This window comes from Apis laboriosa, unplaced genomic scaffold, assembly GCF_014066325.1.
Source record: "Apis laboriosa isolate Shangri-la unplaced genomic scaffold, ASM1406632v1 scaffold202_cov151, whole genome shotgun sequence".
In the NCBI taxonomy this organism is placed as follows: domain Eukaryota; kingdom Metazoa; phylum Arthropoda; class Insecta; order Hymenoptera; family Apidae; genus Apis; species Apis laboriosa.
Genome location: NW_025222291.1, coordinates 1114339 through 1140065, shown reverse-complemented (window position 1 = coordinate 1140065; position 25727 = coordinate 1114339). Strand labels below are relative to the sequence as shown.

The window sequence follows — 25727 nt, the reverse complement described above, 5'->3', positions numbered from 1 at the left end:
TAAACAGAGTAATGAATTGATAAATTATAAAATTATTAAATTATCAAAAATGTAATTGATAGTAGAAACAATTATAATTTTGCAACGAATAGAAGAAAATATTTAGAAAAATTAATTGACAATTAATTTTCGATTCATAATTAATTGACAGGAGACAAGGAGAGATAAACAAGGAGGATGAGCTGCTTTTTTGTTTGTGAGGATCTCTAGTTGGTCATTATGATAACTTGAAAGGTCTACGCTTTATACTACTTTTGAGATTGACAAGTCATCAAGAATTACTGCTCATTTCTCACATATTCGTTCTTTTATTTCGACAAATATTACTTACTAATGCAGTATCATTATCATTTTTGGAAATAAAAAAATGGGAAATTATTATGTATTATATCTATTACAATAATTGAAAAATTCTGCTCCAAATGATTCTTTAGATTTATATATATATATATATATATATATATATATATGAATATAAATAAAATATAATAGCAAATATTTATAAATATGAATATTTATTTATAACACTATTACTATAATAAGTCATGTAATAATTAGATACTTGTTTCACAATTCACGCACAAATCTATATTGAGAAACTATATTTTATTCTTATAGTGATGAAAAGTATTTTATTCTATATTCAAATTTTCAAATGTCATATGTATGGTAAAATTAAAACTTTTAAAAGTGTACGATATGAGGATATGATGTTAAATTCAAGCTATATTAGTGATACCTATCATATACGTTTCATATTATATAAATTTTACAAATATTTTTTCAATAGAAAACTTATTTATTTTTTATATTAGAAATTATAAATAAATTATTAAATAGTAATATTATAAATTTAAAGATTAAAATATATAAATCAGACCTAATTAAATATAATTATGATATTACATAAAAAATTTCATAAAAAATATTCATAAAAAAAATATAAATAGATAAAATTTAAAATATCCTCATACGTTAATAAAATATCCTCATAAGTTCTATGAAGTGTTAAAAACTATGGCATTTTTATTAATAAATATCCAACAACCAAGAGATTGAATATAAATAAGTTTTCATCTTTAAACTTTAACAGTTTTTTATACGATTATGTTAGAAAAATATTATAATTATTATTTAATATTATATAATTATTTCATACAGAATATTAAACAATATTAATATCTACATTTTTTCTTTATCTATGTTTTGATTCTTTTTTTTTTTTTATTTTGTATCTGAAAAACTGAAGAATATCAGAAGTATTCACGATAACAAAAAACATTGATAATAAAATGAAATATGCGTTACGCCAAATAGTATTTTAAGTATCCTATATTAAAATATCCTATATATATTTAAAATATTCATTTCGCATTTATTTTTCGGAAAACTTTTCAAAACTTTTTACATGAATTTAGAAAATGTATATAGATATCTATTTACGTCAATGATTTTATCTTAAATTTATTTCAAGATACTTATATAAAAGATACATATGATAATATTACAAAGAATCGTATTCTAATAACGAAATACAAGGATCAAGAATCAAGGATCAGATTTTTTAATCTTACGAAATAGAAATAATAAATAATATGCAAAATTATAGAAAACAAAATCATCGTAATGAGGTATAATTAATATATTCCTGGAATACTTTTGAAAGATTATTTTTTGAAGTCAAATACAAAAAATCTGAATGAAGACTTATATTATAATTAAAATTTGTGTTAGACAAAATAAAAAAGATAGCTTTATTTCTATTGCACTTCTATTTTGCTCTAGCTCTGTTTTGCTTTATTTAATACAAATTTAAATTGCTTATAACATAATGAGTAAGTTTCTATCGAAATTTATATATATCAATTCTTGTATTTGTTTTAATCTCTAAAATCGAAATAAAATATTTCATGAATATATTAACATTGTGTAAGTAAACACTATCTGCCATGGACATATATGTATGAGCAAAGTTCATACATATATCATAATAATAATAATAGTATTATTTTTTAATTTTTTAGAAATATCTTAAAAACTAAAGCCAATTATTAGGTGTGTATATATGTGTATACAATTTTTCTAAAATTTTATCTTCTAATTTTGTCATATTTAAGAATCATCAAAATTCATGATGAACATATCGATAGATTAACTTTTCTTGAAATAAAAAATGCGTTTGAATTTTTAAGATGAATTATTTTAATTATTGAAAAAATGAATTAAAAAAGGAATATATATCATTCGATTTCCTTTGCATAATTATTTTTTATCTCTAATTAAATTTGAGATATTATCCATTACATATTTTATATATATTATTCTATATATTGTATATTATCGTTACATTATACTTGCATAAACATCCGCAATCTATTTATAAATTATAATGCTTTTAGAAATGCCAAAGAATTAATTTTTGTTTTTCGCTATTATTTCTTTCAAATTTATTTGTTTCTTTTTTTTTCTATTATATTAAATAATTTTTAGAGACATAATTATTATATTAGAAAAGTTTTGAAAAAAATAGTTTGAAGATTTATAATTGTTTTGTAAATAATAGTAATAAAATAATTTTAGAATATGCATTAAAAAATAATTATAAAAAATTTATAAATATTATATACATAAATTAAAAAAGAATTTAAAATATTTAATTTAAAATCATATTGACAAAATTTAATGTTAATAAAAAATAAACTCGAATTTTGAAATAAATTTTGTTACTTTTTTTTTATTTTTGCAATTGTAATCATTATTTAACAATGATACTTCTCTTTCTCACTCATTTCTTTATTACTATATTTGATAATGAAATATATTATATATAATTATAATAAATATTTATTATATAAATAAATATTATATAAATATATATTATATAATTATATAAACATAACTTAATCAAACAATCAAATATTAATTTAAATTAGTATTTATTATACCCACATTAATTAAATTTATTAAATACTATTTAGAAAAAGTAAAAGTTAAGATTTGTATCTTAATAAATTTTTTATTATTACAATTTTTGCGAAAAAAATGTTTACAAATTTAATTAATTCAAAATTTGATCGTTAGCTCATAATAATAAAAATAATTTCTTTTCTTCTAGCATATGATTAATTAGTTAACATTAATAGACAAATAAAGTTATTTTACAATACGATACATTTCTATTTGCAAAAATATATTAAATTTCTATTTGCAATAATAATATTAAATTTCATAAAATTAACTTAATTTAATTGTATTAATTATTATTTAATTATTATTTATATAAAAAAATGCAGAAACGAATATTGTTTCAATATATTACATTTATTTCTAAAATATAAATATGAATATATAAATATTAAAATCTAAAGTTAATATATATTTTATATATTAATAATTATTACTTTTAATGATATGAAAGAAATTTTTAAAAATATTTTTCCTTTTTTAATTTAAAAAAACGTATTATACATAATAAAAATTAGTTTACTTGAAATTATAATTATCCATTTATGATTAATAAAGTTAAAGTTAAAAGTTAAAAGTTAAAGTTAAAGTTTAAAGTTAATATTTTTTAAATATAATAAATTTATTTATTTGAAAGTGAATTACAATAATCAAATTAATAAAAGGTTTGAAAAAAAATTTAATTAATGGTTTTGAAATCTTCAAATAAAAGAATAAATTAAAGTCAAACATCTTTTATTAATAAATTTTTTATATCTTTCTATATTTATTTTTTTATGAAATTAAATAAAAATTAATATAATAAAATAAAACTAACAAAAATTTTCTTTATTATATATATAATTGCTTGATATTTATTTGTGATATACGTGTGAAATACAATTTTTAATAATACATATATACAAAAATTGCACATATATATAGTATATATTGCTACAATGTAAATATGAAATTACAATATTTGGCTAATATATAATCTTAAACGGAAAAATTTAGAAGCAAATTGTTGCTGTTAATTTACATGCAAATTTTATAAAAAATTTTTCTAAAAGGTATTCATATAAGAATTATATATAAGAGCTATTATATATAAGAGCTACCAAAACAGGATTATAATAATCTTGAATGACAATTTTACGACTTACTTACAATAAAATTTAATTACAATATAAACTTGAATTTATGTAATGTGATACATATGTATATATTCATTTATACAAATAATAAAATCTAAATATTCATAATCATTTGTTCAATATATTCCTAGTATTTACAAAAAGAAAAAAAGTTAAGATAGAAAACAAATATGATATCAGTATATTGATAACAGATTTGTTTCGTTCTCATTTTATAAAATTAAATATTTTATAATAAAGTAATCAAAAATAAATTTTTCGAGAATTCTTTTTATTTTTATTGTGCATGGATTGCTACAACGTAATATGCATACTGTTTTGAAGCCTGTTGTAACTATGATTTCATCGTCTACGTAATATCACAGACAGTCTTAAAAATATCACGAAATATCAATAACAATTCAAGATAATATCAATTACAAAAATGCTTTTTATGATTTTTGTCATATTAAACAAAACATATATTTGGGCTTACAAATGGAAATAATGTATACAAAAAATGATAAATATCTTTGGATATTTCGCAGCAACGATTACAATTCTTTACATATATATATAAGATATTTTATATATATATAATATGTTTGATATTTTCTTGACAATATATGATTTTATATATTACGGAAAAAATAAATTTTTACTACATATTTAAATAAATATTTAGTTTAAATTCCTAATAGAAAATTAATAAAGATTTAAATTATATGAAAATAATATTATTAAGTTCAACGAAAAATATAAAATAATTTTTTAGCAATTTTTTTTATTTTTGCTCCTGTATCAAAATGCAGATAAGTTGTACAAATATAAAAATATATATTATTAGAAAAATATTTAAAAAATCAAATTTGTAACCATTTTATCAATATTCAGCATTTTAATTTGCAAATCGATAATTCTTGATTTGATTATAAGTTAAAAATGAACACGCAAATTCTCATATTATTTTATATATTCTGATATAATTTAATAATTATTTATTAACTATATTAGATATTCGTATTATTTATATATACAGTACCATTCATTATGCGATCATGTAAAATATTATCACATTATTTATAAATAAATTAGAAAATTAATTACTATTAAAATTATTAATATAATTGTTAAAATTATATTAATTATACATAACATTTCAACATTTCAATCAAAATTGAAAATCAATAATAATATATAAATATATATTTGAGAGAAAAACGAACAAATTATTTCGATTTTATCTAGATGTTCGTGATAATAATAAATAAAAATATTAACTGATATGTATTAATTGGCAGCTCAATTAGTCATTCATATAATTCATTTTGAAATGGTTAGACAATTTAACTTGTAAATACAGTATTTTAATTTTAATCACATTAATAATCAACAAAATCATCGTAACATGTTTGGCTAGTGATATTTCCTAAATGAATTTATCATAAAGAATAAAAAAAATGAGATAAAAAAAAGATTAAATAAAAATAATAATAACAATTATGATTATATATATTTTTCATTTTATTTAAGAGATTCAATATCTAAAAAAATTTATCGAAATTGAGTTCTAAAAAGTTATTTTGTTATACCTTTTTTATTCGAACAAATCATTTGAAAGTTTTTTCTTAACCAATGATTAATAAAACATAATCGCAGTTGCCAGGTCAAAGTTAACGGTTATTTTCACATAAAAAGAGGAAAGAAATCACATCGATGTGCATAGTCAAATCGCGTAGGTAATTTTATATTCATAAGAAAAATATTAACTTTCCTCCTTTTTCTTTATTTATTTCTCCTTTCACTTCCTGATTTTTTTTTTATCTTTGTCTTTCTTGCTTTTTTGTTTTACAAAGGTTGATTCTTCTTCATGTCCATCCTATCTCCTTTCATCTTTCGCAGTACACCGGCTAAAAGGAAAGCTACGATTGGTCATAACTGGCTAGGATCAATGATGCTGCAATTGTTAGAGCCTAATGACAACATGGCCTCACGTTACAATTTTCTAGATTATTAAAATAATATGTTCATAAAATAATACGTCTATGATATATGAATACTTTTGGATATTTCTAGAATCAGAAAAATCCACTTTCTATCAACAATAATTGGACATTTCTAGAACCAGAATTCTAGAGCGACTCTTTTAATATAAAAGAATCAAAATTCTTCCCAAATTACACAAGATGAAATTACACATAGAAAATTGAATATATTAGGTCGAGGAAGCACAACAATTGAGTATTAATAAGGATTAATACTCTTCTTTTTGTTAAACTTTCCTTCTAATGTATAAAGAAGGATTAATCAATATAACAACTTTTGAAAAACATTTTTAGATATCTTCTTCTTCAACAATTGGCAAACTGCTCTGATGCATCAACGGACTTGTTTTCACAGTAAAAGCCATTATCCAGTAATCAAGTTCCTTTTTATTTTCTATAAGAAAAGTTAAAGCAATAGGCGAATCGAAACCTTTTTGCCTAACTAGAAAACCTTCTTCCCCATAACGTTCGATCATTGTATTTCTCAAATTCAATACGCCTAAAGGTCTGCACACCTTTTTTTGTGGATAAATTACAGCGAAATGCTCAACACTCGTCCGGTAAACCTTCACTTGTACACCTTGGCGATGGCCGTTCGGCCCCACTAAGGTCATATAACCGTTCATATTTTCAGTATTCCAACAAGAATCCACATTTGAATTTTTCAAACTCGATTGATTGAATTGCAGGAAGCTAGTATGCATTGCTACGTCAGCCGGCATATTATTTTTCTTCTTTCTTTTTCTATTTACTTTAACCAGAAAAATTAATTAATTCTCAAATCAAAAAAAAGTTAAGTAATATGTTGATTTAAATAAATTAAATCACAAGAAGTTAACAATGATGTCTGTATAATTTTTCTCTGTCTAAGAAAAAAAAATACAAATACACCTCTAAAAACTTCGCAAAACTGTTTCTCGAAGTAAACTGTCTGTATGAACTTTCACCGCCTCTATTTATACGAGATGCGAGTTTTGACAATGTATGCGCATGCGCATTGCTATATATGTAAGTACTTATTAGATGTCACTATAAACTACATATCGAATGGATTATTCAAAAGATAATTCAAAATCATTAACTGAATTTATAAAATTTAGAAAAAGAAACTATTTTAACTTCTGTAAAATATGAATTAGAATTTAGAATTCATATTCTTTTGCCAAATAACTAGTTGGTACATGTATTGATATTTATTGATCATCAAATGTTTTCATTTCTTTTATTAAATAAATTTGTTTCATAATACGTTCTTTCTAACTAAACTTTTCTTTTTCAGGTAATGATTTTATTTTCTCTATCTTTTTCGATTAAATAATTTTTTTTAAACAAGATAATATTTTTATTTATTTGCTTTTATAAAGCTAAATATATTATTATAGAAATATACAATATTAATTGTATATTGTATAAAGTTAATTGTATAATGTAATGTTAGTTTATAAAATTATGGTATGTCTAAAGTAATACTAATAGTAATAATAATAATAATTTTAAGGAAATTATAAATAAGAAATACTAATCAAATTAATTTTTATCAAATAATAATATTAAGTTAATTTAATTGAAATTTATTATTAACAAAAAAAAATTAATATCAAATATAAAAATAAAATTGTAAAATATTATTATTCAAAACTTTAAGTTTGAATATAAACTTTATTAAAATTTAATTCATTAAAATTTAACTGCATACTTATAATCAATGATAATTCATTTTTGGTTATTAATAAGATGATTGATTAATAAAATAAATTAATATTTATAAATGATTTAATTATTTCATTGTATTTTTTTTTGACATTTTGATGATTTATACTATGATAAAATTTGTATATTACTATAAACAAATATTTAAAAATATTATTTACATATAAAATTGGATATCATAGAATTCCAAAGTTGAATGAACTAAATTATTCCTATAATGATTTGTAAGTAAAGCCTGATACACATTATTTATATACATTGAACTTTATGTCATTTTGTCATGAACTACTACGAGTTTGTATAATGGCATACGTCACTAGATTTACATCTATATATAAAATAAACTATGGTTATGTACATATACATAATCATATATTCTTATTATCTTTATCGATATATATTGGAATTATATAAGTGAAGTTTATATAAATATTTATATAAATTTATATATAGGATATAAAACATATTCTATATAAATTGTAAACAGTTAGTAACAGTATTTCAGAAACTGCCTTTCTTTTTAATCAATATAAAGTGTATATTATAATACATGTACCATTGATATATATTAATTATATATTCTATAATAATATTATGATTTAAAAAAAAACGCAAAAATGAGACAACAAATAACTGATACAAAAATTAATTCTCACATATCTGGAGAAGCTGATGAATGTCTTTTCGAATATTTACATGCTGAAATGGTTAATTATGCTTTAAATAAATCGTGTAAAAATAAGGTAATTATATATTAATAAATTTTTTATATAATTCAATAATTTTATATAAATTAATAAAATGTATTTATTATATCTTATTATATCCTTTATTATTCAATATATTTTATTATGTGTTAATGTTTCTTATCTATTTTAAATAAAAAAAAACAATTTAAATCTTTTTTAAAATATTTTCTATAATAATGATTTTATTTTTTAAAAATATTTTATATAATATACAAATAAAGTAAAATCTTTCAATTATATTTAAATTATTAATATTATTGTTTTTAAATATTTTTATTTATTATGTGAACTATTTATTTCTATAAATTTATCATTCAATAGCTTTGCGAACTATTTTCTTCACTAATATACATTATCAATTGAAGAATAAAAATATTTTAATTTTACAAGAATACAATAGAAAATTAATGTTATTTTTTAATATGAATATATTTTTAAATTTTTAAAAATATGTAATAAAAATATTATTGATTAGAAAGAAGCAACTACAAATATTTCGTACAATGAAATTTTTTATAAATGTATAATAATTTTGAAGATAATAATAAATATAATAATAATATTATAATAAAATGTAATAATAGTAATATCTTTTTCTAATGAAAAAATTTATATTATATGCTTTTTAATAATATATAGAAATTACAATATAAAAAATGACAATATACTATGAACAATATATTAATATATAATAAAATTATTTTTCTGAACTACTAACTAAATGTTAATTTTTATTTTTATGAAATAATATATTTATGTTATAATGTTATTTATAATAAAATAACATTTTATTATAAATTTTTAAATTAAATTATTATTTAATTGAACTTATGTTTATATTTTAGAAATATAAAAATAATATAATATAAAAAATTATATTTAAAATGTACAATAATAAAATGAAAGTTGAAGTTATATTTAATATTTATCATATTTGTTATAATTGTTTTTATCATGTTTGTTATAATTAAACTGATTCTAAAATTTCAAAAATTATAAAAATTTATTTTAAAAATTGTGTTTTTAAATAAAATATTAATAATGTTACACTATAATTTTAATATCTATCTGTAATAATAATAATAATATTTAAAATATAAAGGAAGGAGAAGAAGAACTGTCTCGATTAGAATGGATGGGATTCAGTGTTGGTTACAGAATCATTGAACGATTGACACGAGAATGGAATCGATTTAAAGATGAATTGGATATGATAAAGTTTATCTGTACTGATTTTTGGTCAAGTCTTTATCATAAACAAATTGATAATTTAAGGACAAATCATCATGGTGTATATGTATTACAAGATAATTCATTTCGATTATTAAATAAAGTAGGTACTAATAGTAATAAACAATATTTACAAGAAAGTCCACGTTTATTAGCATTTACTTGTGGACTTTTAAGAGGAAGTTTGGCAAATCTTGGAATTATTAGTACTGTTAATGCAGAGATTTCTACATTACCAAGTTGTAAATTTCATGTACAAGTTCAAAGAATTTAATGTTAATAAATATGATACAAAATATATACAATAAAAATTAAAGCATATTACAAAATGATATAAAATCATATAATTAAGAATTTTATGAATAATTAGAAAAAAATTATAAAATTTTATATATACAATTATATTTTAATTTTATTCATTACTAATAATAATAAAATATGTTTTTCATATTAATTTTTGAAATAAAGTTTTAAAATTTTATTTAACTATAATATAAATAAATATTGACATAATAAATTGAGAAAACATTATCTGATTCTTTTTGAATTTTTTGTAACGAATTTTTTTTATTCAAATTAACATAAAATACAGGGAAAAAATAAATAAAAATATCAAAGTATTATCTTCATCTATATTGTATAAGACATTATATTTATTAGTTAAGTAAAAATAATTAATTAAAAATTTACATGTATTTGAAAAATTTTTAATTGAAATTTCACAAGCATTCAATATTCATAAAAAAAGAAAATTCGATCACTCAAATTAAAATTTGAAATAAAAAAGATGTGTTTTCTGAGACATTTCAAATTGCATTTTCTGAAATATTATATATATGTGTTTTATTTAAATTTTATTTAAGTATAAAATTAAATTATATATTAATATAAAATTATATATTTATATAATCTAAAAATATATACAAGTAATTATTTAATAATTTTGATTTTTTTGGAATATTTGTTTTAAACATTTATAAATTAAATGCATTATTAGATTTTTATTCATATAAGTTTTTAGATAGGTTCAATTTTCGTTTTTAATTAAAAATTAAGTATAATAAAAAAAAAAATTGAGAAATATAATAATTAGTTGCAATAATTTTAAAAGCATTTTAACAATTAAATTAATGTTTAAGATTTAATTTATTAAATAATTATTAGATGTACCATTTTTGGTTATAAATTGCAAAATATGAAATTGATTTATAATTCCAATAAAAGCATCATCATATTCATCATCTAAAATTATCGCATATGGTTCTTTTTCAAGAATACGTGATATATAACCAAGAGTTGCTGAATGTTTAACTTTAACATATTGTTTAACCATAGCTTTATCTACAAAATCTGTACATTTTACTATACCAGATATAACATATGATGTAAGTTTGTTCAAACTAATAACACCTTTTATATGTATATTATCATCACTAATAACTAATAATTGTGAATCTGCATTTTTGAGCATATGCATAGCTTCTTGACATGTTACTGTATTTTCCTTTAACAATGATTGTTTATCAAAAGATAAATTTGAAATTTTCATATTCCACCACCATTTATTCATTTCATTTTGACATACAGGTTGCTGTAAATTATTCAATAATTCATTATTCAAATTTATAAAAAAAGAATTTTTAAATAAAAATAAGTAATTTACCAAAAATCCTCTAGTTTCCATCCAATAGTCTGATACAAATTTAGTTAAATAGTTTCGTATTCCATCAGGTAAAACAATTACCATACGTTTTTCTTCAGGAATATCTTTAGCTATTTTAAGAGCAGCTATAAGAGCAGCACCACTACTACCACCACAAAGTAAACCTTCTTGGCGTATAAGCATTCTAGCAGCATTTAATGATTCATTATCTTCAGTCTTTATCCATTTATCAATTACATTACGATCTAACACTGTAGGTATAAAATCATAACTAAAAATAATTGATCATTTAAAATAAAAAATAAAATTGCATACAATATTAGTAAATAGAATAGATAAAAAAATATCACACCCAATTCCTTCTACTTCATAAAAGCCAACTTCGTTTTGTGATTCAATTGATGGATCTAAAATACTTCCTTTAGGATCCACAGCAATAATTTTTATATTTGGTGATAATTCTTTCAATTTTCGTCCAATACCTGAAATGGTACCACCTGTACCAGCACCAGCTATCAAATAATCTATTTTACCTTCACACTGTTTCCAAATTTCATTTGCAGTTTGATCATAATGAGCCAATGGATTTCCAGGATTAGTATACTAAACATATAATACAAATAAAAAACAATTAAAATAAAACTATGCAATATTTAATAATATAATAATAGTACCTGATCAAGAATAATACTATTTGGTATTTCTTTTTGTAATTTTTGAGCAACACTGATATGTGCTTCTGGACTATGCCAAGTTGCTTCAGTTGGAGTTCGTACAATTTCAGCACCAAGTGCATAAAGTGTTGATACTTTTTCATCAGACATTTTTTCTGGCATAACAATAATGCATTTATATCCTCTCACTGCAGCAGCCATTGCTAATCCAATTCCAGTATTACCACTTGTCGGTTCAATAATGGTACATCCTGGTTTCAACAAACCTTTATCTTCTGCATCTTGAATCATTCTATATGCAATTCTATCTTTCACAGAACCACCAGGATTAAGGAATTCACATTTTGCATCTAAAAATAAAATTATATTTATAAAAAAAACTTTATAAATAGCATAATAAATTAACAAAATTAATACTAACATATTTCACATTTTATACCATAAGATTTAGGAATATTATTTAATTTTATGAGTGGTGTTTGTCCAATAGCAGTTAAAATATCAGGCATTATCTTAGTACAATCACCATTTCTGAAATCATATTAAACCATATTAATGAAATATAATAAAAAAAGTCTATAATAAATTTAAACTTAAAAAATAAAGAAATAAATTAAATTTTCTAATATAATTAGGAATTTAAGAATATAAAAACTAATTAAAAGATAAGTATATTTGTAGCAAAAATGTAATTTGTTTTAAGTTTTTCATCAATTATATAGATTTTTATATAAAATAAAATATCAAATTAAATTTATTTATATAAATGAAATTAAAATTATTATAATAATAAAATGAATTATAAAATATATTATTTTATTATAATATATATATTATTTTATAATAAAATTATAAAATAATTTTATAATTCAAACTATTTTAAAAAACTTCTTATAATCTTAATAATAAACAATATTTTAAATATTAAATAAATTCACATTGTATAATATACATACAATTTTTTATATGATATATTATTGAATTTCCAACATTTTTATATTAATTAATTATTAAAATTAATATAATTATATAATAATTTATGAAAATATTATAAATAAGAACATTATTATATATATTATATATATTTATATGTATTAATTTTTATATATTTATTATTTTTATCATAAAATAATATATATATATATAATTTGAACAACAATAAATTTAAAATTTAAAATTTTTTATTTTTAAAACAAAATCATATTTTTATTTCAGATCTTAAGTTTTTTTATAAATTTAAGAAATATTATTTAAAGAAAAATATAAATACTTACATAATAAAAAAAATATTTTATATTAAGTTTAAATAATATATTAAAATTTAAAATAATTTTTAAAAATATTGAAAATAATTTAAAAATACTGGAAATTTTTGTTTTATTATTTTATTTATTAAGTTATTATTAAATCTCATTAATAAATATTCTTATTATATAAACTTACTCTGTTCTACATGTATGTGGTGAATTTGTTGCATTTAATTCCCATGTACAATAACTAGGTCGATTAGGTTGTTTAAATTCCATAATTAAGATTTAAATTATAATTAAATTCTTCAAACTTATTAAAAATAAATAATAAAAGTAAATTTTAAACTTTTTTTCAATAGCTTTAATAATTCAAATATTATATTAAATTCTTCAACTTTATGTTGATTTCAAGATTGAGGAAAGGAAACTGCTTGTTTCATGCTACGTAACTTTTGAAATAGTGTTCGATCACATAATGATGTAATAATTAAGATAAATAATAGAAAATAATTATGACTTCATATGTCTCTTTTGACTAATACATATTTATCATACAATACATAAAATATGATAATTTTTAAAATATGAAAATAAAACGACTATTAACTAATAAATTAATGAAATTGAAGTTTTCATGAAAACTATTGTATTATGAATATTGCATTGAAAACATTCCATTTAAATTTAAATCTAGCATTATTTCTTATTACAATCAACTAGCATATATATGATTTTATCAAGAAGTTTTGTTTCTTGATAATATAACTATCACTATTATTTTATTTAATATAAATTGCATATACAAATATTAATTAAAAAGAAGATATAAATATTTACATTTATAAGATTTATTTTTCTATTTTTAAAATAATTAAAAGTAATATTTTTTATTATTATTTTTGTATATCAAAGCAAGTTTTATATTACTTTTATATTGATAGTTTAGATATTCTATTATTATATCTATTTTTCTATTAGATGTTTATGATATTATATTCATATTAATTTCTTGAATTTTTTTTCTATATTTCGAAGCAAAAAAAATGATATACTATTTCAATATGGTGGATCCTTTTTGAAGTGCTCAGTATTTTTTATTTCATTTTAAACAGTGATATGCATTGATAAAGATTTTGAATGATAAGAAAGCGTGAATTTAATGATTAGAAAAAAGCTTCATAATAATATAAGACTACATAAATGACAATGATTGATGTATGTTATTTGAAATGACTTGTCATTTCCTTAACGATTATATAGTTCGTGAAAATTACACATATGTTGTGTTTCCAAAATGTATTAACAATAAAGATAGTGCATTATATTATTAGTAATTATTATCGAACATTAATTGTAATGCTATTATGCTTTAATGTAAATTATTGTATTCTATTCTAAAATTGTGACAAGTTCATAGATTCAGTAAACAAAATTTATAAGTACGCTATATAATTATTATGTACTTTGAAGTAGAATCTATTCAAAAATATCCAACCGTAACCATGTACGTAGTTTTATAATAAATTTTATCATTATTTTAATAATGATTTTATTTTTGATTTTTTTATTATCCATTTATTTATTGTTTATTCATATTTAATTTTTAACTTAATTTTTTTTAATAATTTATATGTTAATTTAATAGGAACAAATCAGTGGAAGATTTATTGATATCTAGTCGTGAAGTTATGACTAATGTAAATTCTACTGGATTTGAAAATCAGAATCCAACAATGAATATAGGAAATGGTATATCAGATAATATTCAAGAAACAATTACTGGAGGAAATGGAGAAAAAGGTAGTCCAGTTTCAAGTCCAAATTTATCTCCACGCCCTAGTCCAAAAGTTCGTAATAAACGAGATCATTCCAAATTAAATCATGATTTAAATACCAAAGAATCTAATAGTATGAACAAATTGGATGAACATCAATTACATGTAAGATTTTAACACTAAAATATTTTTTATTATATCTATTTATTGATATCCAAAATTTCTTTTATTATAATATTATTAATTTAATTTTAAAAATATGATATAGCAACAACAAGATATAACAAACAAATCATCAGATTCTTCTCAAGTTATAAAAAGTTCACATGAAGGAAAAAAAGAAACACGAAGCAGTGAACGAAATAAAAAAAAATCTTGGTATCATGTTTTATATCCAACTTATAAATCTAGATCTGATGATTTTAAGAGAATATTTAAAGATGTACCAGATGATGAAAGATTAGTTGTTGGTAAATAATGGTTTTTATATTCATTTAAATAATTTAAATATTAATATAATATTAATAATTAATTATTATTGTCATTTTTATAATATATTAATTATATTATATAATTTTTAGATTATTCATGTGCATTGCAACGTGAAATATTAGTTCATGGAAGACTCTATGTATCTCAAAATTATGTATGCTTTTATGCAAACATTTTTAGTTGGGAAACTTTAGTATGTTTACGTTGGAAGGATGTTACATCTATTACTAAAGAAAAAACTGCACTTGTAATTCCTAATGCAATTTTAATATGCACTGCCACTGATAAATTTTTTTTGACATCTTTTGGTGCAAGGGATAAAACATATGTAATGTTATTTCGTGTATGGCAAAATGCACTTATTGGTGAGGTATGAAATTTAAATATTTTTATAATATTAAAATATATTTAAAAATGTTATAAATATATATTTAAATTGATTGATTTTTATATAAAATAATTTAAAATTTAAAATGTAAAAATTCATTAATTATATATAAAATTTATTTGTCATACTATTTTTCAATTTATATTATTCTTATATCATTTATATTATTATTTATGTTATTTCTATATAACATAGAGAATAATTAGAATTTATTTGATATTGTATCCAAATTCTGTTTAAATATGTTAAAATATGTTAAAATAATAAATTGGATATTTTATTATTTAGCCAATGAATGCACCTGAATTATGGCAACTTGTACATTCTTGTTATGGAGATGAATTAGGTTTAACTTCAGATGATGAAGATTATGTTCCACCATTACCTCCAGCTGATGAAGAGAAGCTATCTACAAGATTATCTGTAGAATCATTTTCTGAGGTAATTTATTGATTGTATTAGAAACTAATAGAACTATGATAAATTTTTTATCAATATATATAATTTTTAATTAATACACTTTTACTTTTTGATATTTTATATAAACTGTAATTATACTTTTTATATTTTATATTTTATATTTTATGAATTAAAGGTAGAAAGTGGTAACATAGAACATTCAATAACTGAAGCACCAGATACAATTGAATCAAAGGCAGAAGTACATCATTTACCTCGACCAGATCCTACTATTGATGCAACGGATTTAAGTGATACAACAGAAAGTGAAGCTGAAAAACATGCATGTAAGTTTTGATAATAATACCTTTTGTTATACTTTTTCTTAAAATTATTATATAAATATAATTATTATATAATTATTATTATAGAAGAATTACATAGAATTTAATTATTTCATTATTTTATAATATCATTAAGACACACAAGATACATAACATATAATATTTAAAAGATAAAAAAATTTACATTATACATTGACACTTATATTGATATAATTTATTTATAGTTGATTTTGTCAATATTTAGAAAAATTTAAAAATAAATAATTTAAAATGTTTTATGTTTTTATAAACTAATTATTATTTAAAACATAATAATTATAATAATTACACAATAAGTTTTATTATTTATAATATAATATATATATTTTTTATATCATATTTAAATATATTAAAAAATTATTAGAAAAAAAATTTAAAAAATATAAAAAAGAAACCTAAAACATTTATTTGAATATTTTATTACCTTTATATTCTTATACAAATATAACAATATATTTTGTTGAATAATATAATATATAATAAAATTATTTATGTATTCTTTCTAATTTAGCAATATTATAAATGTTTTAGGTACTAAAATTAAATGGATGTGTGGAATACTTCAGAAATAAATAATCAAACATTAGGAATATGTTCTACTCACCTTGAAAATGAACAAAATCACATTAGGATAGGTCCAAAAACATATCTCAAAGATATAAACATACTTTGTTAATGATGGAATTTAGAGAATATCTGTTAAGTATAAAGTTAGTACTGTCACTTTTTTTTGTAAGAGTAAATAATATTGTTTTTAATTGGATAAATTGAAATGACAATATATGTTTACGCTTATGATTTATTCATAATAGCATCAATTTTCTTATTCAATTAATTTTTTTACTTATTCTTAACACTTTCCGTGCCGGATTTTTGATGATTTTCCTTTCAGATTATATGATTCTCATTATCACGATTTATAGTTTTTTCTGAAATATTTGCTTTATAAATAAAATATTTAAAATTATTGCAAAAATTATAATTATCAAGAAAAAAATATAATATATTACATTACTTGTATTAAGTTTACATATATTAAATTTAAGATGAAAAAAAATATATGATTTTACAAAAAATTTTTTCAAAGATTTCTATTTTACAGGAAAAATTTTAAGCGTTTTAAACGAAAAGTTCAACGTGAAACAAAACACGCGGCACGAAATGTGTTATTAACAGTAATTATAAACAATTTTTAAAAATAAAATTTCTTATTCTTTCGATATTTTATTAAAGAAATAATAGTTACATAAAATTTATATGTTAAGAATTTTTAATCATATAGATTAATTCAAGAAAAAATAATTTTTATAATTTATATATATAATATGTATCTAATTGATTTTAATATTATTTATTATTCATTTCTAATTATTATTTTTATATATTATAAAACATCTTACGAATTTTTAGATATTTATGACACTTCATAAAATTTTTATATGAAATATATCTTGTTATAAGAAAAAAATTTTCAATAATTATTATAACAGATTATTTGTATTCTATAAGAATTCTATTAAAATTTTGAATAAAAATATTTTAATTATCTAATATTACATTTTGTTATGCAGTTAATGTTATATGTTAATTTTTATATGCAGTTAATAATAATTAAATTAAAAATAAATTTAAAAATATTTTGCATATTATTATATGAATATTTATATTATTATGATTGCAGTAAAATTAAGTGTTCGGGGCACTGTAATATGTACTTCATCACATGAAGGTCGTCAAATAGGCAAAGCTACATTTCCTATTCATATTGATCAACTATTTACCTTGCTATTTACAAATTCAAAATTCTTTCTTGATTTTCAAACTGCTCGCAAAACTACTGGTAAGATAAGAATTATTTACATATTCAATTATAAACAAAATTTATGAAAGTAATACAATTAGAACAAATGAAAATATATTTATATATTTTATTAATAAAAAATGTTAAGAAATTATTTCATTAAATGATTTATTTATTTTTATTTATTTAGATTTAGTACAATCAGCATGGACCCAAAATGAACAAACTGGTCAGAAAGTTAGAAATTTATCATTTACAATAGCATTATCTCAAGCTATTGGACCAAGAACTTCTAATATATCAGAAACTCAGGTATTATTACTTTTATGAAACTATTATTAATATTATTAATATAATATTATATTATACTATTATTAATATAATATATATTTTATGAAACTATTATTAAAATTTATTAAATCATTCTATAAATATCTTGATTTTATTTGTATAATTTTAATTTATAATTTTATGATTTATTTTTAGATAATGTTACCATGTAGTAGACCAGGTTATTTATATAGTATTGATGTAGAAAGTGTAAATGCTGGAATTCCATATGCAGATTCTTTTTCCGTTTTAATTCATTATTGTATTACTAGTATTTCTGAAAATGAAACAAATATGGCAATTTATGCTCAAATAAAGTACAAAAAAAATGTATGGGGTTTTGTAAAAAGTAAGAATTTATGATACAAATTTTTTTTTTTTACCTTTATAAGTAATAATTATATATTTTAAAAAATAATAGGTGTTATTGAAAAGAATTGTTGGGCTGGAATGGATGAATATTTTACAAGTTTAATAAAAGCATTAACTATAGAATGTGAAGAAAATAACGGAAGTGGAGGAGTAAAAAGAAAAACAAGAAGAAGACGTCGTGCTACAGGTCCTGGTATTTCTTTACAAACTCATACTTCAGATCACACATCTTCCACTCTACAAAATTCTTTAAATTTGCCACATATTAATGATAATACTGGTATGATATTAATGGTATAATAATCTATTATAATACAACTAAATAAATTTAATAATTTTATAAAAAATTAATAGTGCTTACAATTTAAAACTTTTATACACAAATACAAATTTTTATGTACAGTTTCTGCTGCACGAGGTGATTCTAATATGATAATTAGTTCAATGCTTTTGATTGCTGTCTTATGTTTAATGGTAATTAATGGTTTATTATATTATAAATTATGGGGTTTAGAAGAAGCTGCAGCCTATACTATTATGGATTTACATGTATTAAAGTATGTAAAAATGTCTTATATTTAATATGATTTAATATTAATATTTAATATATATTGTTTATTATATAGAAATACACCAAAAACTGAAGAAGATTGGATTCATTTATTACAACAGCAAGAAAGTTTACATAACATAGAAATGAGAAAATGGCAAAGAGTATTGCATACTGCTGCACAATTGCTTAGACAAGTAAAATATTCATTTTATTTTTAGAGAATTATACTGCATTTATTAATTATTATTTACATTTATTAATTATAATTTTTTAAATTTTAAAGACAGAAGAATCATTAACAGAATTACAAATGAGTATTCATCCTACTGCAACAGAAAAAATGTTTTCCGTGTTAAAACCAAGTTTAAAAAGCTATAATTCTCATACAGAACAGCGAAGTCATTCAGAAATATAAAAAAAAGGAATATGTAAAAATATTCTGACAAAAATAACGTAAGTATTATAATGCTATAATTCTGTAAAAATCAATTTTAGTAAACTTTAAATATTTGATAAGAAAAATATACTTATTATTACATATAACTTATAATTAGATATACAAGTGCGCTGTGATGATGATGATGATGATGATTATCTATAATTCCAAATGCACAATAATATGTATCTAAATTCAAACTATTTATGATTGATAGAAAATGCAATTTAAATTTGTTCCTTTTTATTACTTTAATGTTTATAAAATATGTTGTGTGAAATTTTTTGCACATAGAATATTATGATAAGTTACATTGTTGTATAATATATTTCTGTACTACATACATTCAAATATATATAAATATAAATATATGAATATTTATATTTATATGTTTTTGTATATGAATAAAAGTTGTATATTAGCACATTACAATGTAAAGGAAAAGAATAAATCATTTTTAGAGCATTATTGTTTTAAAAATATATATTTTCATTTTAATAAAAATATGTATATTTTATATGATTTGAAATAATATAATTGTGAATATATACATTATATAAATTATATATAATGTAATCATAATACATAGAAATATGCAAAATCATCTTGTGCCTTAAAATTCCATTTTTTAAGATGGACTGAAAAATTTGAACAGAAACCCTGAAAATTTTAATATCTCATCCGTTTTAATTCATAATTTTTTTCGATAGGATCAATAATAATATGAATATATAAATAATTAAAAAAATAAAAAAGCTTCGTGTTTATGAAATTTCTTTAATTAAGTAAAATTACATGTTTTTAATTTACTTATCTTCCGGTTTGTTAAATACAAGAGTATAACCGCATTTGCCACAATAATGACGATCTTCCATTGCAGCCATAAAAACTCCCGCACCACATTGTTCCATGGGACATTCCCTTCTTAATCGATGAATTTTTCCATTTTCATCTACCTGTTTAACATTGAACAAAAATGTTTTACATAATAAAATTGCAATAACAAATTAAATAAAAATTTTTTTTATTAAAATTAATTTTTATTAAAATCTGTTTAAATTTAAATTGATAGAATCTAATAGAAAAATAATATTTATAGATGTAAAAGTTATTTTCAAAATATTTCAAATCTTGGTTTATATTCATCTCATTTTTAATTAAGTTACGATTTTTTTTTATAATTCAAATTATAATTACATTATGCAATTATAATGCATTATAATTACATTATTAAATTGTTAAATTAAAATAAAAAGATGATTAAAATGAAAATGATTATTTAAATACCTTATAAAATTTGAGTACAGCAAGCTTAACCTTCTTCTTCTTATGTTTGATTTTTTTTGGAGTTGAATAATTCTTCTTCTTGCGTTTTTTAGCACCACCCCTTAAACGTAGTACCAAATGTAATGTAGATTCCTTCTGAATATTATAATCTGAAAGTGTCCTACCATCTTCCAATTGTTTTCCAGCAAAAATTAATCTTTGTTGACCAGGTGGAATTCCTAAAATTCAAACTCAAATATTTAAGAAATTAATATTTAATATAATATGTATTTTATATATTACCTTCTTTATCTTGAATTTTTGCTTTAACATTTTCAATAGTATCTGATGCTTCAACTTCAAGAGTAATAGTTTTGCCAGTTAGAGTCTTCACAAATATCTGCATGGTGAATCTAAACAAACAATACAGGAAATTTATTTATTGTTTATGGTTTAAAATTTTTATAATCATTTATATAATTTATTTATATAATTTTTATATAATTTATTATACAATATTATTAAAAGTAAAAATATTTAAGTAAATAATAACAAATTATGTTTATTATATTATTTATTAATTATATTTATAATATTTATTACACATCATACAAATCACAATATAATTATTTAATAAAAATACTTTATACAAGTAATATGGCATTAATGCAACCATCATTTTCAGGATTATTTGTAACTTGAGCATATTTTCCCCAAACCACTTTTCCTGATTGAGTTACAAGACCTAATTCTGAAATATTTATTTCAATAATTGTTCCTTTGGTAATAACACCTAAATTTGTATACATTGGTGAACTTGGATTTTTTTTTACTCCAATAATTGGCAAACAGAATGTAGCTTTTAATTCAGGATGAGTTACATGTGCCTTTTTAAAACGTAACGCCATTGGTCTAATAAATCTTTCAAATTTAGGTGGTTTCCTGGTAAAATTTTCACTAACAAATGTTACTTTTGTTACCATTCTTTTCCAAGATTTACGTTTAGATTTTCCACTTCTCATTACTTTAAACACTTCAGATTCTGATTGTGTTTTAACTTTAGGTATTGGTACATCCCATTTTCCAGCTTTTTCTTTACGTTTTTGTTTTATCATATTTGATAATATTTTAGCATCTTTTTTAATATCACGATCTAATAGGTATACTGGTAATGCTCCTTCTGGTATGTTATTTGATTTTTCTTTTACTTTCTTTTCCATATGACATTTTATTTTCTTTTTCATTTGAATCTTTTCATTTCTTCGTTCTTTATTAAAAATCTTTGCTTTTATACCACGTAAAGTACGAGCACGTTCTGCTCGTTTATGTGGTTCACGAGCTTCCTTTTTTCTTTTCCTTTCTTCATAATCTAAACGTCGTCCATATAGTTTACGATGTCTTTCAATATATTCGTTTTGAGGCATGTTGAATGTTGATTATTCTTTCTTTACAAATTATCTGCAAAGTAAATTTTCTTTTCTTTTTTCAAAAATTTTTAATCTTTATAAAGATTTTTAAGAATTAAATCTTTTAGATTCAAAAAAATTTTAATTCTAAATATATTTATATTTAATGAAATTTATCTTACAAATATAATTATATTTATATTTCAATACTATATTATCAATACTGTATTATCTTAATGTTTTATAAGTTTGTTAGTAATAAATAAAAGTAACGAGAATAATCAAATATGAATTTAATTTATATTTGCGTTTTATATGTATGTGCATTGAGAAATCACTATATATTTAAAACATTTATGATACTTTAAAAACAGTTCTTATATTTTATATAATTTATATTTTATATTTTTATGAGATAAATAACCATATTTTATTAATTCTTAATATAAAGTATCATTTTTTAGACATACACAACCACGTTTATTATATGTACCATGTGTATTATTTTTATTCATATTATACATATTAAAATATTATGATTATAAATATAAAGATTTAAAACAAAAATTTATAAAAATTATCAATTATCAATCAAAAAAAAATATCAAAATAATTGCAATTTATTAATAATTTTAAACATTTTATTAATTTAACTTACCTTCACTCACGCCATGTACATATAAGAAGAAATTATAAGAACGGACAATCTATTGTTAAAAAAGAAACAGCGTCATCTATGTTATGCAAACTTAAGTTTCTCATACTAACTAGTAATATAATTCTTTACTTAAAAATATATTTTGTAAAAACATATTTTATATTTCATTAACAAATATTTAAATTCTAATTTTAATTACTTTTTCATAAAATCAATTTATATTGATAATGATACAGAATATAATATTTTTTAAAACTAATTGATTATTTAAAAATTTCGGTAAACGATAAATGAAAATATATGATAGTGATATGATTTTGGTTGTGAATATGTTTATTTCTATGAATTAGTTCTATCAGAATCAACCAATTAGACTCATCTACCTAGCCCATAAATTGTTTTTGTACATATAATAAAAATAGAGATTTGAAATAGATTCATAACTTATATCTACAATATATACAATAGAATCGTATTTTAAGAAGTTTTGGTTCTAAGATTTTTCGCGATTATTGTTGCAAATCCTATTATATATATGTATTATATATTTATGCTAATATTTTATTTATTAAATATAATTGCACATTAATTAATTATTAAATTATCAAATTTGCAGCATTATACAACTTATTATAAATAAATTATATATTTGAAATTTTCAAAAGGTGATCGATGGATATAAAATACGAGAAATAATTAATTACCTCAAGTTATAACTACATATAGCTTATGTGATTAAAGTATTATATCTATTATATGTTATAATTTTCTAAAAATACTTTATAAATTTATCATTTATTATTAAAAATATATATGTATTTTATATGTCTTGTAAAATATTTTTGTTTAAAATTATGTTATATTGAAGTATATTTATTATCTTTTAAATATTAAATAACATCAAAATCAAAAATATTAATAAAATAAAAAAAAACTAAACTTATTAAGCTTTTCCATCAATTATTAATAAGTTTTTATTAGTTATTAAATTAATACTAAATAATTTTGTACATATTACATATTAACATATTAATTAACAAACAATTAATAATTTTAAAAATAATCTATATAATAAATTAGTAAAAAAAATAATATAAAATTAGAAATTATGAAATGTATATATTAATAAATTTCAATTATACAATATTAATATTTTCAAATATTTTTTTATTTTTCTTTATTTAATAAACAAAAAAAAATAAATACATAAAAATAAATTGTTTATTGCACTTTATTTAAATACATAATATAAATATTAATTAGATATTTTCAAAATATTCAAAGTTCATTAATACAAATTATTTCTATATCATAGATTATATAAAAATAATGAGTTTGTTTCTAAATATATATTATTTTTATTGTTTCACATACATATTTAATTCAGAAAATAAAAATGATATTAATATTTGTATTAATCCTTCTTGTAATGAAGTATCATTAGGTATAGAAAATACAAAATCTTTAAGTTTCTTAATATGTTTTGAATTAAGAAAATCAATTATTAATTTTGCTAATTTTCTTCTTTGTTCCGGAGTAGTTTCATTCCAAACAATATATGGAACAGATTTAAATTCATTTTGTGCAACCCAAGTTGCTATAAGACTGCTGAGTATACCTCCTAAAAATAAATTATTTTTATATTGCATAAATCTTATATTTAACTTGAATATACGAAAATGAAATTTAAGAATAATACAAATCAATCATAATTAATATAAAAAATAACCACCTACTGATAATCCAATAGGTCCACCAACTATACCACCAGCAATTGTTGATAAACCGACAATTGTTCCATATTTGACAGAAGATTGTACCGAAACTTTCAAATTTTTTACAACATCAAGTTTTAAAACTTCTTCTAATAAATTATTTGTTGAGAAATCCATTATTAATTCATTTGTATGAAACAGAAAATTAAGCAAATTTAAATATTTAATTCTTCACATTATTTATTACACTATTTCAAATGTTACATAATGAATAAACCTTTTATATACTGTACATATATCTACGAAATGTGATAATAAAATATGTAAGAATAGTAAATCAATTGCGGGAATTC

At 19.5% G+C, this 25727-nt stretch overlaps 6 protein-coding genes across 6 annotated transcripts; 2 read left to right on the top strand and 4 right to left on the bottom strand.

Annotated features, from left to right (window-relative positions):
• The first annotated feature begins 8243 nt into the window (after window positions 1-8243).
• LOC122712513 (trafficking protein particle complex subunit 6b) lies at window positions 8244-10111 on the top strand. Its single transcript, XM_043932237.1, has 2 exons — window positions 8244-8577; window positions 9686-10111. The coding sequence occupies exons 1-2, from the start codon at window positions 8452-8454 to the stop codon at window positions 10085-10087; spliced, it is 528 nt and encodes a 175-aa protein (XP_043788172.1). The 5' UTR covers window positions 8244-8451; the 3' UTR covers window positions 10088-10111.
• An 818-nt stretch (window positions 10112-10929) lies between these two features.
• On the bottom strand, window positions 10930-13846 carry LOC122712463 (cystathionine beta-synthase). The gene is made up of 6 exons (XM_043932161.1): window positions 13594-13846; window positions 12572-12681; window positions 12151-12500; window positions 11829-12079; window positions 11477-11747; window positions 10930-11404 (listed from the first exon to the last, which is right to left on the bottom strand). Exons 1-6 carry the CDS (start codon window positions 13674-13676, stop codon window positions 10955-10957), a joined length of 1515 nt encoding a protein of 504 aa, XP_043788096.1. The 5' UTR covers window positions 13677-13846; the 3' UTR covers window positions 10930-10954.
• Window positions 13847-14482: 636 nt separating this feature from the next.
• On the top strand, window positions 14483-20662 carry LOC122712453 (protein Aster-B-like). The gene is made up of 14 exons (XM_043932144.1): window positions 14483-14904; window positions 15046-15340; window positions 15444-15645; window positions 15757-16037; window positions 16344-16496; window positions 16651-16801; window positions 18519-18677; window positions 18829-18950; window positions 19125-19317; window positions 19390-19620; window positions 19744-19897; window positions 19967-20087; window positions 20177-20346; window positions 20448-20662. The coding sequence occupies exons 1-13, from the start codon at window positions 14858-14860 to the stop codon at window positions 20306-20308; spliced, it is 2241 nt and encodes a 746-aa protein (XP_043788079.1). The 5' UTR covers window positions 14483-14857; the 3' UTR covers window positions 20309-20346; window positions 20448-20662.
• Window positions 20663-21086: 424 nt separating this feature from the next.
• LOC122712455 (ubiquitin-40S ribosomal protein S27a) lies at window positions 21087-22041 on the bottom strand. The gene is made up of 3 exons (XM_043932146.1): window positions 21899-22041; window positions 21617-21834; window positions 21087-21285 (listed from the first exon to the last, which is right to left on the bottom strand). Exons 1-3 carry the CDS (start codon window positions 21999-22001, stop codon window positions 21136-21138), a joined length of 471 nt encoding a protein of 156 aa, XP_043788081.1. The 5' UTR covers window positions 22002-22041; the 3' UTR covers window positions 21087-21135.
• A 110-nt stretch (window positions 22042-22151) lies between these two features.
• On the bottom strand, window positions 22152-23063 carry LOC122712454 (ribosome biogenesis protein NSA2 homolog). Its single transcript, XM_043932145.1, has one exon. It carries the CDS (start codon window positions 23017-23019, stop codon window positions 22240-22242), a length of 780 nt encoding a protein of 259 aa, XP_043788080.1. The 5' UTR covers window positions 23020-23063; the 3' UTR covers window positions 22152-22239.
• A 1930-nt stretch (window positions 23064-24993) lies between these two features.
• Window positions 24994-25688, bottom strand: LOC122712502 (protein C19orf12 homolog). The gene is made up of 2 exons (XM_043932228.1): window positions 25392-25688; window positions 24994-25280 (listed from the first exon to the last, which is right to left on the bottom strand). The coding sequence occupies exons 1-2, from the start codon at window positions 25549-25551 to the stop codon at window positions 25018-25020; spliced, it is 423 nt and encodes a 140-aa protein (XP_043788163.1). The 5' UTR covers window positions 25552-25688; the 3' UTR covers window positions 24994-25017.
• Between the last annotated feature and the right edge of the window lie 39 nt (window positions 25689-25727).

Bases quoted from the DNA above. Each gene is read 5' to 3' on its own strand.
- LOC122712463 (XM_043932161.1), bottom strand. From the start codon at position 13,676: ATGGAATTTAAACAACCTAATCGACCTAGTTATTGTACATGGGAATTA. The intron at 12,080-12,150 runs GTACTATTATTA...TTATATGTTTAG, and splicing joins ATAGTATTATTCTTGATCAG to TATACTAATCCTGGAAATCC. The intron at 11,405-11,476 runs GTAAATTACTTA...AATAATTTACAG, and splicing joins TGGAAACTAGAGGATTTTTG to CAACCTGTATGTCAAAATGA.
- LOC122712455 (XM_043932146.1), bottom strand. From the start codon at position 22,001: ATGCAGATATTTGTGAAGACTCTAACTGGCAAAACTATTACTCTTGAA. The intron at 21,835-21,898 runs GTAATATATAAA...TTTGAATTTTAG, and splicing joins AAAAATTCAAGATAAAGAAG to GAATTCCACCTGGTCAACAA. The intron at 21,286-21,616 runs GTATTTAAATAA...AATGTTAAACAG, and splicing joins CTGTACTCAAATTTTATAAG to GTAGATGAAAATGGAAAAAT.
- LOC122712513 (XM_043932237.1), top strand. From the start codon at position 8,452: ATGAGACAACAAATAACTGATACAAAAATTAATTCTCACATATCTGGA. The intron at 8,578-9,685 runs GTAATTATATAT...TAAAATATAAAG, and splicing joins ATAAATCGTGTAAAAATAAG to GAAGGAGAAGAAGAACTGTC.
- LOC122712502 (XM_043932228.1), bottom strand. From the start codon at position 25,551: ATGGATTTCTCAACAAATAATTTATTAGAAGAAGTTTTAAAACTTGAT. The intron at 25,281-25,391 runs GTGGTTATTTTT...ATTTATTTTTAG, and splicing joins ACCTATTGGATTATCAGTAG to GAGGTATACTCAGCAGTCTT.
- LOC122712454 (XM_043932145.1), bottom strand. From the start codon at position 23,019: ATGCCTCAAAACGAATATATTGAAAGACATCGTAAACTATATGGACGA.
- LOC122712453 (XM_043932144.1), top strand. From the start codon at position 14,858: ATGTACTTTGAAGTAGAATCTATTCAAAAATATCCAACCGTAACCAT. The intron at 16,038-16,343 runs GTATGAAATTTA...TTTATTATTTAG, and splicing joins AAAATGCACTTATTGGTGAG to CCAATGAATGCACCTGAATT. The intron at 18,678-18,828 runs GTAAGATAAGAA...TTATTTATTTAG, and splicing joins AACTGCTCGCAAAACTACTG to ATTTAGTACAATCAGCATGG.